Source organism: Antechinus flavipes, chromosome 1 (assembly GCF_016432865.1).
Source record: "Antechinus flavipes isolate AdamAnt ecotype Samford, QLD, Australia chromosome 1, AdamAnt_v2, whole genome shotgun sequence".
In the NCBI taxonomy this organism is placed as follows: domain Eukaryota; kingdom Metazoa; phylum Chordata; class Mammalia; order Dasyuromorphia; family Dasyuridae; genus Antechinus; species Antechinus flavipes.
In genome coordinates this window covers 494,301,824-494,317,766 of record NC_067398.1, presented here as the reverse complement: position 1 = coordinate 494,317,766, position 15,943 = coordinate 494,301,824, and the positions used below count along the sequence as shown (strand labels likewise).

The 15,943-nt window shown below is 32.5% G+C and overlaps 1 protein-coding gene across 1 annotated transcript in view; it reads left to right on the top strand.

The window, feature by feature from the left end:
• The window catches only part of TTC39C (tetratricopeptide repeat domain 39C), a 110,257-nt gene that overhangs the window by 18,115 nt on the left and 76,199 nt on the right, over positions 1–15,943 (top strand). Inside the window, exon 2 of the mRNA XM_051970334.1 lies at positions 15,235–15,283. Within this exon, the coding sequence (XP_051826294.1) occupies positions 15,235–15,283 (49 nt within the window). The remainder of the gene's footprint in view (positions 1–15,234; positions 15,284–15,943) is intronic.

Sequence of the window (15,943 nt, the reverse complement as noted above, 5' to 3'; positions counted from 1 at the left end):
TTTCTGTCATATAAGTGTGCAGTGGTACTTCAGAGTAGTTTTAATTTGCATTTCTCTAATAGTAATTTAGAATATTTTTTCATATGACTACAGATGGCTTTAATTTCTTAATCTGAAAACTGTCTTGTCTGTTCATATCCTTTGACCATTTATCAATTGGGAAATGATTTGTATTTTTACAAATTTGTCTCAGTTCTTTTTATAGTTTAGAAATGAGGCCTCTCTCAGAATCACTGGCTGTAAGAATTGTTTCCCAGCTTTCTGCTTCCCTTCTAGTCTTGGTTTCATTAACTTTGTGAAAAAGCTTTTTAATTTAAAGTAATCAAAATTATCTATTTTGCATTCAATAATGTCTTCTGTCTCATCTCCTGTTTAGCTCTTCCCTTCTCTGCATATCTGACAGGTAGACTATTCCTTGCTTTCCTGATTTGCTTATGGCATTATTTTATGTCTAAATCTTATCCATTTTGAACTTTCTTAGTATTATGTGTGAAATGTTGGTTAATGCCTATTGTCTGCCATATTTTTTTCCAGTTTCCTAGAAGTTTTCAGTCAAATAATGAGTCTTATTCCAGAAGCTCTGGAGTCTTTGGGTTTATCAAATAGTAGATTACTATATCATTTATTACTGTCTTGTGAACCTCAGCAATTCCAGTGATCTACCACTCTCTTAGCCAATACAAAATAGTTTTGCTGATTGCCACTTTTTAATACAGTTTTAGGTCTTGAATAGCTAGGCTACTTTCCTTTGTAATTTTTTTCATTACTTCCCTTGATATTCTTGACCTTTTGTTCTTCCAGATGAATTTTCTGATTATTTTTTCTAGTTCTGTGAAATATGTTTTAATAGTTTGATTGGTATGTTAATGAATAAGTAAATTAATTTAGGTAAAATTACCATTTTTATTAAACTATGCTCAGCCACTGTATGAGCAATTGATATTTTTCCAATTATTTAGATCTGACTTTGTGTGAAAAGTGTTTTGTAATTGTGTTTGTATTGTTCCTGGATTTATCTTGGCAGGTAGATTCTTAAATATTATGTTATCTACAGAAATGGAATTTCTCTTTCTATATTTTGCTGCTAGGCCTTGCTAATATATAGAAATGCCAATGATTTATGTAAATTAATTTTATAATTTTCAGCATTACTAAAGTTGTTAATAATTTTAAGCAGTTTTTTTTATTTGATTCTCTAGGATTCTCTAAATATACCATCATATAATCTGCAAAGAATGATAGTTTTGTTTCCTCATTGCCTATTCTAATTCTTTCAATTTCTTTGTCTTCTCTTATTGCTAAAGCTAACATTTCTAGTACAATGTCGAATAATAGTGGTGACAACAGGCATTCTTGCTTTACTCCTGATCTTATTGGGAAGGTTTCTAGCATATAGAATGGATCATATTGACCTATGAGTTGGGGAAAATGAGTTAAAATACATCCAGCCCTAGAGAAGATGGCCAGGATGGCTCTCTCTTTATGAGGGAGCCAGGTGTCATTCAAAGCCAGAAGATGGAAGGAGGGAGAAAGGAAAAGATTTAAAATGAAACCATGTTTGGTACTTATGGAGCAGACATTGCAGAGAGCACAGTGAATGGAGTGTGCAGTTTTAGTGGAACATAAAAGTGAATTGGGGGAAGATTTAAATAATAACAGCTCAGGGTGGGGAGGTGGACTTCAAAATCATTGAGATGGGTGATGTATAACCTGGACAGAATTTGTTAATCATTTCATGAATAAGTTCAAGTGGGTTCTCAATGTCAATAATACTTTGGTAATAGCTCTCTTACCTCTTTATTTATTTTTAAACATTTCTCAATTAATGTCCTGGAAGCACTAGCACCTGGGAATTTGACAGAGATAATTTTGACATCTCTTCTTCAAACCAGATCTCTCCTTTTACATATGAAGAAACCAAGGCACAAAAAATTCAGGTGACTTGTATGAGCATAAGTTCCATAGGAGAATAATATTAATTTTTAATCCTTTGAATTAATGTAATTTATTTTTTCAAATTTATCATTATTTGAGCCATGTGAAATAAGACATATGAGTTCTTTTGGAACAGGCACTAATATTGAACCATGTTTAACCAAAACATTTAAAAATATTTATTTAATCTTGATATTTAATCAAGATATTTCATCTTGAAATGGTAATGATGCATATTTCCCCAGTCTACATGCAAATATATTTCCCTTTTACTGTCAAAGTCAGTAAATGTTAAAATATACATTTGATTATTCATTATGTTCCTTTTAAAATTTCCAACTCATGACTATTTGTTGTGGTGATTCATATATATAGACTTTCATTTTGGATATTTGACAGACCAGAAAAATAGAGTTGATATTTATCACAGAGTAAAAAAAGCTGACAACTACATTCATTTCACTACAGAACTATGGCAAACAACATTAAGATAGTTGAGAAAAGCAAAGCTATATTGTTTAGCCAAGCTTTTTAAAATTTTACATGTGCAGTTCCTTTTTGTCAAATCTTTACATGACCTTAGATATGTAAATTTATGAAAAAGGTATGCAAATCAAACATATGCTGAAAATAAATAATAATTTTGCAACCCCCCACATTCAGTTACAAAACCCCATATAGAATTGGGACCCACATTTTAAGAAGCTGTATTTTAGAGAAGGTATTATACAGTAAAGATACCAAAGGCATGGGGAAAAAATGTCAGATCTTATTATTGAACCATACTACTTATTCATCTGTACAAAAATTTTATGAGTACAGTTGAAACACAAATCAAAGACATTTTGATGACAAAGAAAACGATGTTATATAGTAATTCTTAATAAGGTTGAAAGCCATGAAGAATTTCTTGACAGGTATGAGAATCCAAGGAAAAAAGTGAGCAACTGTTACAAGAATGTTGGGTTACAAAAAAGAGTTTATAAATGCAATTATTTTCTTTTGCTATTTTTGTTCAGTTGAGAATATATGCTCTTAAACCACTAATAAAATTATTTTAAATTATCAGTTTTGGAAATTGTTCCATATGCTTTATAGACCCTGTTAAAATGCTTTATACTCCATTTCTTAAGGTTGATAGGGTGATCATTAATTGATTAGCAAGGAAATAGAAACCAATTGGTTCATTAAATAGGGTGACATCCTCCTTTACCTTAAAAGGACCTGAGTTAATTGAGTTATTCAAGTATACACTCCATTCAATAGCTATTCATTCATTAAGTCATTTAGTAATCATTTCTTAAGTACTTATTAAAAAGAGATCCCTGTGCTAGGCACTGGAGTATCTAAAATTTTTAGATTAGAATTAGTCTCTGCCTTAAAGAAATTTTTGTTTTAGTAGAAAAGGAAGACTGTTAACACTGGAGCATTACCAGGTACATTGGAAGCACATTGTGAGGTTTGAGGAGGCAGCCTGGTCAGGCTTCCTTTAAGACAGCATTTTCATTAGACTTTAAAGGAAGGGGAGGAATTCAAAAAGATTATTGATTTTTTTTTCGATAACATTAACAAAAGCAAGACTAATTTTAATTTTATTCTAATAAGTATGTAGATTTTATTTGTAAAACTTAAAATAGTATCAAATAAGGTCTAATGATACTCTGTATATATAGCTTCAAAGCTCTCAGACTCTGCTGGCATTGTCGTAAATACTTACTGCCTTTTTTGTCTGTCCTTTTTACATTACTTCCCTTATTTAAAATAATTCTGCTCATATGAGATAGCAAATAGAAGCAATTGTAAGTTTTATTAGAGTTTGAAGATTATTACTTCACTATACTTCACTCAGGAGTCATATAAGAAATCATTAATTTTAAAGATTTAAAAAGCAGAGGAATGTAAAACAAATTAAATTAAAGCATTTTGAAAAATTGACCATTACCAGCAAAGCTACTTCTCAAATTACTTTGCATTTACTTATTCGTTTACAACGTTTATCTCACTAGCTATAATCTTGAGGGCAGGGACTATTTTATTTTTGCCTTGTATTACCATCACCCAGCACAGAGTATTGCATATATATGGTTAAGTTTTTATTAAATTGAATTCAATTAATATTCAGAACCATAGTATTTTTTTAATCAGTTAAATATTTTAGTGAAATACCATGGGGAGTTAGAAAAGAAATTAAATGGCTTCAGTTCTCCAGTTAAGTCTGGTTGAAATTGTACAATATATATACAAAAACTTGGTAATTCTTTTTTTTTTTTCTCAATAGTATTTTATTTTTCCAAGTATACATATAAGTAGTTTTCAATATTCATTTTTATAAAATTTGGGATTTCAAAGTTTTCTCCCTTCCTCTCTTACCTCCCACCTACCCAAGACCAAAAATTTGATATAGGTTAAAAATGTGGAATCTTTTAAAACACATTTCCATATTTCATATTGTCCAAGAAAAATCAGACCAAAAGAGAAAAAACCATGAGAAAGAAAAAGCAACAAAGGGGAAAATACTATGCTTTTACCCATATTCAGTCACCATAGTTCTCCTCTGGATATAAACAGATATGAATGGCATTTTCCTTGCCAAGTCTATTGGTGGAATTGTCTTGAATCACCATATTGCTGAGAAAAGCCAGAGTGTTGTGAACTCTGAAACCAACTTATTCTCCTTGCTTATCAGGAAGGAGACTATCTGGCAATATATTATAAACCATAATCTAGTCCTGTTTGTATAGCTATTGTCTACAACTCCAACCTGAGACTGCCTAGTTAGCATCTTTAAACAACCTTTGAGATCTTGATTAGCATATCTTTAGACAGATCTGGGATCTGATCAACCAGATAGATTCCACTGAGCTATAAAAGAATGTATTTCTCCAAACTAAATTATTTATTCAGTATGACTACCTTGCCTAGTTGTATTTGCTTGAGCTCATGAAGTTATTTACATATAAAATAAAATAGCAAACCATTGTGACCTTTGATAGAAACCTGTCTTGATTTTTTCAGGTTGATTGAATTATAACCAAATCTCTATTATAATGTTCTTACAGTTATGCTTTCCTAAATCTATTTACCAATTCTGGTATTTTATTATCTCTACAAAAGAACTTGGTAATCCTTTAAAAAATATATATATATATATACATATTATATATATATACACATATATATTATGTATATACACATACATATTTATAATTAATTTACTGATTATTATAATTGCTGATTAATTTACATGGTTCCTTGCCCTGTATATGCTTCACACATTTTCCTTTGCCTAGAATGTCCTCTGTCATCAATTGCCATTGAATTTCTAGCAGTTTAATACAAATGTCACCTCCCTTGATTTTCCTTATTCCCATGACTTCCCCTCTCAAATCAGTGATTATCGATGATTTTCCCTGCCTTTAACTTATCACACTATTTTGCCTGCATCTCTGTGATCAGCTTATGTATTTTATACTTAAATATATAACATTTGTACATATGTGTTTATGGGTATATCTTGTCATTTTTCTGTTCTATACTGGAAATTCTATGAGATTTTTTATTTTTTTAATTTATTTTTTATTATAGCTTTTTATTTACAAAATATATGCATGGGTAATTTTTCAGCATTGACCCATGAAAAATCATTTGTTCCAACTTTTCCCCTCCCCGCCTCCCCCAGATGGCAGGTAGACCAATACATGTTAAATATGTTAAAAATATATGTTAAATACAATATATGTATATATAGCCATACAGTTATTTTGCTGCATAAGAAAAATCGGACTTAGAAATAAGGTAAAATTAATCTGAGAAGGAAATTAAAAATGCAAGCAAACAAAAACAGAAGAAGTAGAAATGCTATGTTGTAGTTCACACTCATTTCCCAGAGTTTTTTTTTTTTTTTCCTGAATGTAGCTGGTTCTCTTCATATGAGATTTTTTTATATCTAAATCTCTGATCTAATAGGGAGAGCATTCTAATAGACAACAATTATACAATATCTGGGAAGTATAAAAGCAAGCTATGTCTTAACCATACTTTTATTTTTTTATAACATTACTTTGCATACTTTATTGTTTAGTCATTCCCATTGTGTCTAACTCTGTAACCCACTTTGAGGTTTTCTTGGCAAAGATACTGGAATGGTTTGCCTTTTCCTTCTCCAACTCAATTTTTTACAAATGAAGAAACTGAGGCAAACAGGGTTAAGTGACTTTCCCAGGGTCACATAATTAGTTTCTTAGGCCAGATTTATCTCAGGAAGATGAGTCTAGCACTTTATCCACTGTGCCACCTAATTGCTCTACACATAGTAGAAATTTAATAAATATTTGGATTGAATTAATTGGTGTTTTAAAAAGTTGATACAGCATATGCTCTACCTAATTGAAAAAGAACAGAAATCAGACCCAACATCTTCTTCCCCAGACAGATTTATTAGCTTTAGAGAATTAATCAATAAAGCAGAGAAGTTGGTTTTTCTCTATGAGCCACATATAGTCATGAAGCCTCAAATTTAAGAACTTATTAGTACTTTTGGTGTAACAGAGTAACGCCATCTGGAGTATAGTAGAACACAATTGACTTAAAAATTTTCTGACCAAAGTAACATAAAACTTTAACTATGGAATTTGGGAGTTCCTGTAAAAATTAATATTGACTTTGTATTGGATATTACTCTGTAAATGATTTTATTCTATAACTATATTCTATATTTTAAGGCTCTTCTCTGTCTTTGAACAAAAAGCTATGAGTCCAAACGTCCAGTCTTTCTCTTTCTGGTTAGATAAGCTTTCTCACAATCACTGTCAAAAGAAAAAACAAAAAAAAAACCTCTGTTCTCAGTACTTTCATATACCATTATCTCAGCATTTCCTGTAAGGTTTGTGTGTCCTCCTTGAGAAGATGAATTAATTGACCTTGTCCCATCTTCCAAAAAGATGATCTTGTCTAATCCTTGAGTCACCAGTTAATCTATATAACTAGACCCTTATCTGTAACCTTAGGATGCAGCTAGAATTCACAAAATTCATAAAGACAAAGAGAGACTGATGGTCTTCATTCCATGTGGGGGATATGCCCACTTAACTTAAGGTAACCAATCATAATCTCTCATCTCTGTAATGATGGCCAGTTATTTGATTATTTTGTTTTTAGGTTTTTTCGTACTTATAAAAATGAGATGTATCTTCAATTCTGGATCTTTGGTGTAAATGAAAACAATCTACTGACCCTTTATTATCAGATTGCATGCCCCTGTTAATAAATAATATATTGTGTGGAAGGACTGCCTCAGTTTATCTCTGTGTTAAATTTTACATGCAAAATACTCTAATTATTGGACCCTAAAGTTTTGTAGAAAAATGGGTAAGCTAAGGTGCTTTCAAAGAGATAGTGTTGAAGGGAACACCCCAGAATCAAAGAAGTGATCAGTGCACTTTTTAGAAACAATAATGATGCTTTGCCACATCACATCTAGATTCTAACACTATTCTAATTTTAAACTCCAACTTGCAGAAAAATTTTCCAGGAATATATTTCATTTTTCATAACGTCAGGTCAATAGAAAGGTGAGATTTGCTTTATAGCCAGTTTTACTGAGAACATATTCCTACTTTACTACCTCATGGTGAAGTAGTAAAGTGTTCTAAAGGTCTCTGCCAGTGAAGCATGAGTTCTGCCATGACTCTTCAAGTCATAAAGGCTTTGAATATTGTCCCACACAGAGACTATGTATATTTTCCAAAGATCGTTCTTATTCTTTTAAGATAATTTCATTAGCACTGGATGAGAATTGCTCTGGCCAGACAATTGGTGAAACATATTTCATATTTCATAAAAACAAGGTATACCTTTTACATTAGTGTTGAGAAGCTACAAATTAAAGGAATGTATATAAATTGTGGGGGGAAAGAGAGAGAACATTCTTTGAAAAGACTGAATTGTTTTTAACCCAAATTTTGAAGAAGGGGAGGAAGATGAATTTACCCTTTCATATATATTGAGAAAGTTAAAGCTCCTTCATTATTAATACTATGCCTTTGACTTATATCATCATTATCTTCTTCATATCACTTCTTTTTCTTCAATTGACCTATACTGTTTCCTCTACTTTGGATCTTGAATGTCCTCCAGTGAGTTTGCTATTCTGTCCACATTGTACCCTCTGAGGACTTCTCTATTTGGAGTCAGAATACTTGAATTTGAATCCAAACGTTGCTATTTACTGATTTTATGAATTTGAATAAATTACTTAACTTCTCACCTATAAATAGAAATTAGAATTCTAAGGTCTTTCTATCTCTAAATATCTGATATGGTGGGGAGGGCATGAAGTTTGGCAGAGGATTGAAATCAGAAATATGTTTAACTGCAGCAGACCATCTTGATTCAGGGAGAAGCTATAAATAAAGTTAGTGAGATGAAGAGATACATTGTTGGAGGACCTTGAAGGTCAGGACTTGTAGTTATATGTACTGAGCTGAGCTTTAGAAAGTCTTTGGTAGCTTTTAGAAAAGGAGTGACATAATGAAAATTATATTTAGGAAAGATGATTTGAGCAGTTTTTTAGAATGGATTGGAGAGAAGTAGCAGAGAGATCTGCTAGGAGCTGTTACAGAAGCCCAGTTTTGAGGTGATAGAAACCTAGACAAGGGAAGTGACTAGAAAATTAAAAAGAAAAGGAGAGGGGGAACAGATTACAAAGGAAGAAGCAGAACTTAATGATGAATGGAATATATGGAGAAAAAGAAACAGATTCCAAAGATCTAAGCTTGAAAGAAAATAATGGTGGTTACTCATGGGAAGAAGTGACTTAGGGGGTAAGATTTTAAAGTTTAAGGAAAATTAAAATAGTTGAATTTTCTTAATTCTGTTTCCAGGTAAGAAAACAGAGGAGACATCTTCCTATTTTCCTCACTTTGTAATAAGTGATAGTCTAAATTATAAATTATTTGTAACTATCTTCATTTGTTCCTTATCTGCATTTTTCATTTTCTTTCTACTTATAAAAATTCAAATCATGCTCCAGAAAGACTTCCAACTTGATTTAAAAAAATATATTTTTTTAATCCATCTTACTCTACAAAAATTCTTTTATTTTATTCTATTATTAAGAATAATTTTATTATTCTTAGATTTAGTAATATTAGTGCAATCATGAGAATTGATAACAAATATTCACATCTGCTGTTTTGAAATTTGAATACATTTGTATATTTTGTGTCTATTTAAAATATGTAAATATTTTATTTATTATGAGAATCACTTGTTTTGAGGGGAAGCTTAACTTTTTAAGTAAAAAAAAAAAATAGATAATTATAAATATGTTGCTGTTTCTAAAAAACATCCGTGACAATTGATTTAAAAACAGTCTCCCAGAAAAGAACATTTTTAGCATTCAGGCCAACCTTCCCTACTATAAAATTCTGTTTTCATAGTATTTCTTTAATTGATTTTATCTTTGTATTGTGACATTTTTACTTACTATTATTTTTGGAAGTAATCTTTAAAAACAAAAGTTTTTTTTTTTTTTAAACCAAGTGTTCTTTTTGTGGATATCCTGCATCCTACATGTTCAATCTAAACAGTTTTAGGATACTCATTAGTCATTAGTAAATGACAATCATGGAAGAGAAGAGTGGTGATTAGTCAGAATTATCCTTAAATTAGATAAGCAGGGGCAGCTAGGTGGTCCAGTGGTTAGAGCACTAGCCCTAAAGTCAGGAGGACCTGAATTCAAATGTGGCCACAGACACTTAACACTTCTTATAACTGTGCAAGTCACTTAACCCCAATTGCCTCAGAAAAAAAAAAGCAATAATAATAATAATAGCTTACCAAAATCCCTTTCTAGTTTTATTTGTGTGTCCTTGAATGAAACCTGCTTCTGCTCAACCAAAAACGCTTACCTTTTAAGTATTTTTTTTTTACTTCCTTTGATCTTTGATCATATCTTACTATGTATTATACTTATTTGGATATTTCTCCTTTCCTTGTGTAAATTATAAATTTTGGGGAAGATAAATAAAATACTCTGTCTATTCTTGGTACTTAAATGCCATCTTATAGCATACCTAACTGCTACTTTACAGCATAGTAGCAAATAATTGATTATTGTATAGAGTTTTCATTTAGATAGAGTTATTGAAGAAGGAAATAATCAGATTTCAAACTGACAGTATGATGGTATTCATTGTTCTGGATGTTTTCGGTAGAGCTGTATGATTTGATAAAAGTTTCTAGAAGGTCCAATACTATTTCTCATTCACTTAACTTTGAAAGAATTAAGTGAAAATAATGGGGCTGTGAGAACCCAAGTTGACTCAGATCCCATGGAGGCTGGGACAAGCCCGGATCTCCTATTGGAATTCTAAGAGGTGCTTTTGACCAGGATTTGGGAATCAAAGGTGCAAGCTTCCTGAACTGATAATGCATCAGCCAGGAGGGGCTGGGAGTAATCTCAATGCGAAAGGATCACAAATCAGTTTTTTAAAGGGACCACACCTGCTTCAATATCTTAAAGAATTAGTATTAAATACAAAATCCTGTAGTCTTCTGTTTTGTGAAGCCACTAACTAATAGAAATGCAAATCAAAGGTAGAAGAATCAAAGGCATATACTGTGTGTGAGAGGTAAACTTTGCTTTGCATCTTTAAACAAAATGTAAACAAAATTCCCTTGTTTAAAAAGGGAATAAATAAATGCAGTTGAGAAAAATATAATTGTTTTACTACACATTCACTCTCACATAAAATACCATATCTTAAATTTGTAATAGGCTAAAGGCAGTGGTATCTAGAAAAATGTATTCTTTTTTGGGTCTATATAGTAAATGCCTGAACTATCTGGTCTTTTGCCAAAAGGACTCCCTCTGCCTTTCAATATTAAACTGATCTTTATCTACATTGTGACCTCCTATCCCTTGACCCCTCAGTACTCTGCTAGGTCATCGCTTACTCTGTCCCTTTCCTCATCTTGTCCACTTGATATGCCAGTTCAACTTTGTATGTAATCTTTTTTTTTTCCCTTGTTCTTATTATATACTTTATTGTATACTGCTAAACTTCAACCTTGGATCACTCTCATCATAGTTTGCTTTTACTTATACACATGTGCTGAAGGACCCAGCTGGAGAAATCATATTATCCTTCTGGCTAGGTCCTCTACAGATTTGTTATAGAACATCAACTGGGCCCTCAGTGCTGCTAGTCTGTTTTTTTTTTTTTTTCCCCACTGTCCTGCTCACCACAGTGGCTCTTCAAAATTTCATCTCTCCTTAAACCACTTATGACTCCCTATCCCATTCCTGATTTCTCAGTTGAGAACTTTACCTCATATTTTACTGAAATTATTGAAGACATTCTCTTAAGAGTTCATTCTTCTATCCTTCTCTCATATCACTGAGATGGCTTCTTCCATCCCCTTCTTTAACTCTTTCTCACATGATGAGTGGCATTTGTCTTTGCTAAGATTAAATGCTTCCATTCCATCCTCTCTTCTCTAAGAAAGCACTATTGTCTTCCCATTTGCCCAGGCTCATATTTTTTAAATAACTTTTTATTGACAGAACATATGCATGAGTAATTTTTTACAACATTGTTCCTTGCACTTACTTCTGTTCCGATTTTTCCCTTCCCTTCCTCCACCCCCTCCCCTTATACATGTTAAATATGTTATAGTATATCCTAGATACAATATATGTGTGCAGAACTGTACAGTTCTCTTGTTGCACAAGAAGAATTGAATTCAGAAGGTAAAAATAATCTGGAAAGAAAAACAAAAATGCAAGTAGTCCACATTCATTTCCCAATGTTCCTTCTCTGGGTGTAGCTGATTCTGTCCATCATTGGAACTGAATTAGATCTTCTCTTTGTCGAAGATATCCACTTCTATCAGAATATATCCTCATACAGTATTCTTGAAGTGTATAATGATCCCTGGTTCTGCTCATTTCACTTGGCATAAGTTCATGTAAACCTTTCCAAGCCTCTCTGTATTCATCCTGCTGGTCATTTCTTACAGAACAATAATATTCCATAACATTCATATACCACAGTTTACCCAACCATTTTCCAATTGATGGGCATTCATTCATTTTCCAGTTTCTAGCCACTACAAAAAGGGCTACCACAAACATTTTGGCACATACAGATCCCTTTCCCTTCTTTAGTATCTCTTTGGGATATAAGCCCAGAAGTAACACTGCTGGATCAAAGAATATGCACAGTTTGATAACTTTTGGGGCATAATTCCACATTGCTCTCCAGAGTGGTTGGATTCATTCACAACTCCACCAACAATGCACCAGTGTCCCAGTTTTCCCGCATCCCCTCCAACATTCAACATTATTTTTTCCTGTCATCTTAGCCAATCTGACAGGTGTATACAGAGGTATCTCAGAGTTGTCTTAAATTGCATTTCTCTGATCAATAATGATTTGGAATACCTTTCATATGACTAGAAATAGTTTCCATTTTGTCATCTGAAAATTGTCTGTTCATATCCTTTGACCATTTATCAATTGGAGAATGGCTTGATTTTTTATAAATTAGAGTCAATTCTCTATATATTTTGGAAATGAGGACTTTATCAGAACCTTTAACTGTAAAAATGTTTTCCCAGTTTGTTGCTTCCCTTCTAATCTTGTTTGCATTAGTTTTGTCTGTACAAAGGCTTTTTAATTTGATATAATCAAAATTTTCTTCTTTGGTCACAAATTCCTTCCTCCTCCACAAGTCTGAGAGGTAAACTATCCTATGTTTTTCTAATTTATTTATAATCTCATTCTTTATGCCTAAATCATGGACCCATTTTGATCTTATCTTGGTACGATTTTAAGGGTGGGTCCATGCCTAGTTTCTGCCATACTAATTTCCAGTTTTCCTAGCAGTTTTTGTCAAATAGTGAATTCTTATCCCAAAAGTTGGGATCTTTGGGTTTGTCAAAAACTAGATTGCTATAGTTATTGACTATTTTGTCCACCCAGGCTCATATTTTAAGTGTCATCTTCCCCTCTCCATTTATTAACTGACTCTAATTCTATAATTTCTGTGTGGCCAAAGCTGAAACCATTGCCAAGGGGAATGTTTTGCAGGTCTTTTTTTTTTTTTTCTTTTTCTCTTTTCTTATTACCTAATTCCCTACAGAAAGCCTTAAATGAGCTTACTAGGACAATTTCTTCGAGTATGAAAATTCATTAATCTTTCCTAGTGTTCTAAACTTTTTGGTTACAGCCTTTAGAAGTTTTTCTGTCTGGCTTCATTTTAAATCTTTCAAGATAACAGAATCTACAAACAAACATAATACAAGATAAAAATTTTCCTATATTTTACAAAGATACAAGCCTACAAAATTATAAGACAGACCCATAGGGATATAAAGAAGAAAACCCTTTTAGGTAGAAGTGGGCAGAAACCACCACTTATAGCTGCTAAACGAAAATAAAAATTCATCTGACCAGGATAAGATTTTTCAAAGATCAGTCATCATTTCTTTAATTTTCAATAATGTTAGGAATCAAATTAGAACTAACACAGATTACCAGTTAAAGCTCTTGCAAATTTATGTCAGAAGTCACATAATTCAACTGAATTGATTTTAAAAGGGTTTTAGTATACACTAGGTCCTGGGGCTATGGCTTTCAGGAACTCTTCCTTCCCTGCTTTATCCTTAAAGTGAGGAGCATGAATCTTTCCTAGGGAGGTACAGATATTCTCTTCTTCTCTTTCTGCATTCTTTTTCATTTTATTTAAGGCTTCCTTAAAGGAATCCAAGTTACAAGAGGCTTTTATTTTGGTGGTTTTGAGTAGCCCATTATTAAAAGCATCCCACTTGGGATATTAAATTTTCTTGCTGGCTTCATCAAAACATTTCTCAGAGTAATTTATTTTTAAATTGGTGATGAGTTGTCTTGGATCAATTTCTCCTAATTAGTTAAATATTTGCAGATTTGAGGACCATAATGTAGCGACATATGGCCAACTATTGTCTCTTTGGTGGGACAGGGTGCCTTTAGCATCTTGGGAAGTTTGGTTACTCATGGGAACTTGGTCAAGATTTTATTTTATTCCAGAATTTTTCTTTTCTTTTTTTTCTTTTCCTTCCTTCCTTTCTTCCTTCCTTTCTTTTTCTTTAATTTCTCTTTTTTTCCCTTTCTTTTCTCCTCCTTCTCTATCTTCCTTCCTCCTTCCCTTTCTACCTCCCTTCCTCCTACTTTTTCTTCCTCTCTTCTTCCCTTCAAAGGTTCCTCATAGTAGGATGCCTGCCCTATAGTGCCCACAATGGTGTCACCAGTGGAATCCACTCTTGGGGTCTCTATTTGTGGCCACTAATCTCTGAGACTTTTTAGCCTCTGTCATTGATGCATATTACCCCTCCCAGGGCTTTGCCTACCCTGCCACTCCTCTGGTATCCAAATCCCTTTTCCTCCTAATAAATGAATTCATCTGAAAGGAATTCAAAATTCAAGCAAGGAGTCACTCACCAGATCCTAAGTGAGGCTGGAATTAAAGAGTCCTAGATGATATCAAAGTGCCTGTATCATGCCCCCCAAATGGTCACAAAGAAGTCCCTGATGAATCTCACTTCTGATACTAGAAATTTTAACCAGGTGAAGCCCACCCCTCAAGATGCAAAGAAGTCCAAGTTGGATTGAAAGCAGAAAAGTTTTATTAGGAGGAAAATTGGAGAGGCTTGAGAGATTTATTTATGAAAAGCACAAAAGGGAGCTTCAAGAAGAAATTAGGAAAAAACAATAGACAGTCTTTCCCAGGAAAAGGTGGGACACAGAAACACATTGTTTTGTTTTGGGCCAGTTTGGGGGACATAGCTCTGCAAGGTCAGCCAGCAAACGCCAGCAAAAGTGTCTATGAGTAGTAAGCAAGATTGGCTAACTCCAGGCTCCCAACTGGCTCCTTTCAAAAACAGACTTATAACTCTGTATAACTCTAAGGCAATTTGAGTGGTAAAAGTAACTTACAGAAAACAGACATATTAATTTCAGTGGCACTAATATAATACCTGTATTGAATACTATATAAAATATAATCTATTTTTATAAATCTTTCATTATTGGCTTTTATATTTCTGAAAATGTGTAAATGAATACATTGCATGGCTTCTCACACCAGAGAAGCCTCTTTATTTCTTGGTTTGTGTTTAAGAGAATTTCATCTACCTGAGGTACTGAAGAATTTTTATCTTTCCATTGCCAAAGTTTTATCATTATAATAATTTATCATACTTTTAAAAGGGGGCATCAAGATTAACACAGGAATAATTTTTGTGTTTCCTTGACAGAAATCATAGCCCACTAATGAGTTTCGGAGCCAGCTTTGTCAGTTTTTTGGTAAGTTGATTTGGGAAGAGAAAAAAGAGGGAAGAGAATAGATATTCTTTACCTACTGTCTGGAAAATATAGAGTTTGAAACAGAAAGTTTCAATTATTTTAATGATTTTCTTTCTTTATTCAGTTATTTTAAAAATCAACTATTAAAATAGAGATAAAATTGAAAAAGAGAGAAAATTCCCTCTAGCACTATTGAACGAAATGAAATTCAAGTTTAAATAATAAAATTATACTTTAACATAATTATGAATATAAGTCAGGATAGCCAAACCAAAATTTGCCAATTATTGTCACTTTGGAAGCCCAAATATAGGAAATAAGGTAAGTATAGAACTTGATTATACAATAAATAGAGTAGTGTGTAAGAATTCATGATTTGAGTACTTTTTATTAACTCATATATAGAAAAGCATAGGATAGTGTACAAACAATATTTAAATCAAGCATGTTTTTAAAAATCTTAATAATAAATATTTATAGAATCATTCTTTACCTCCAGTTTTAAATTAGCAAGTAGAGGCAAAAACAGTAAAAAAAAAAAATAGGAGAAAGAGGAGGAGTAATAATGATAATAATGATAATAGTAATAGTAACTGATATTTATTTAGCATTTGCTATGTGCCCTCAGGCATTGGGCTAAGTACTTTAGGATTGTCTTCT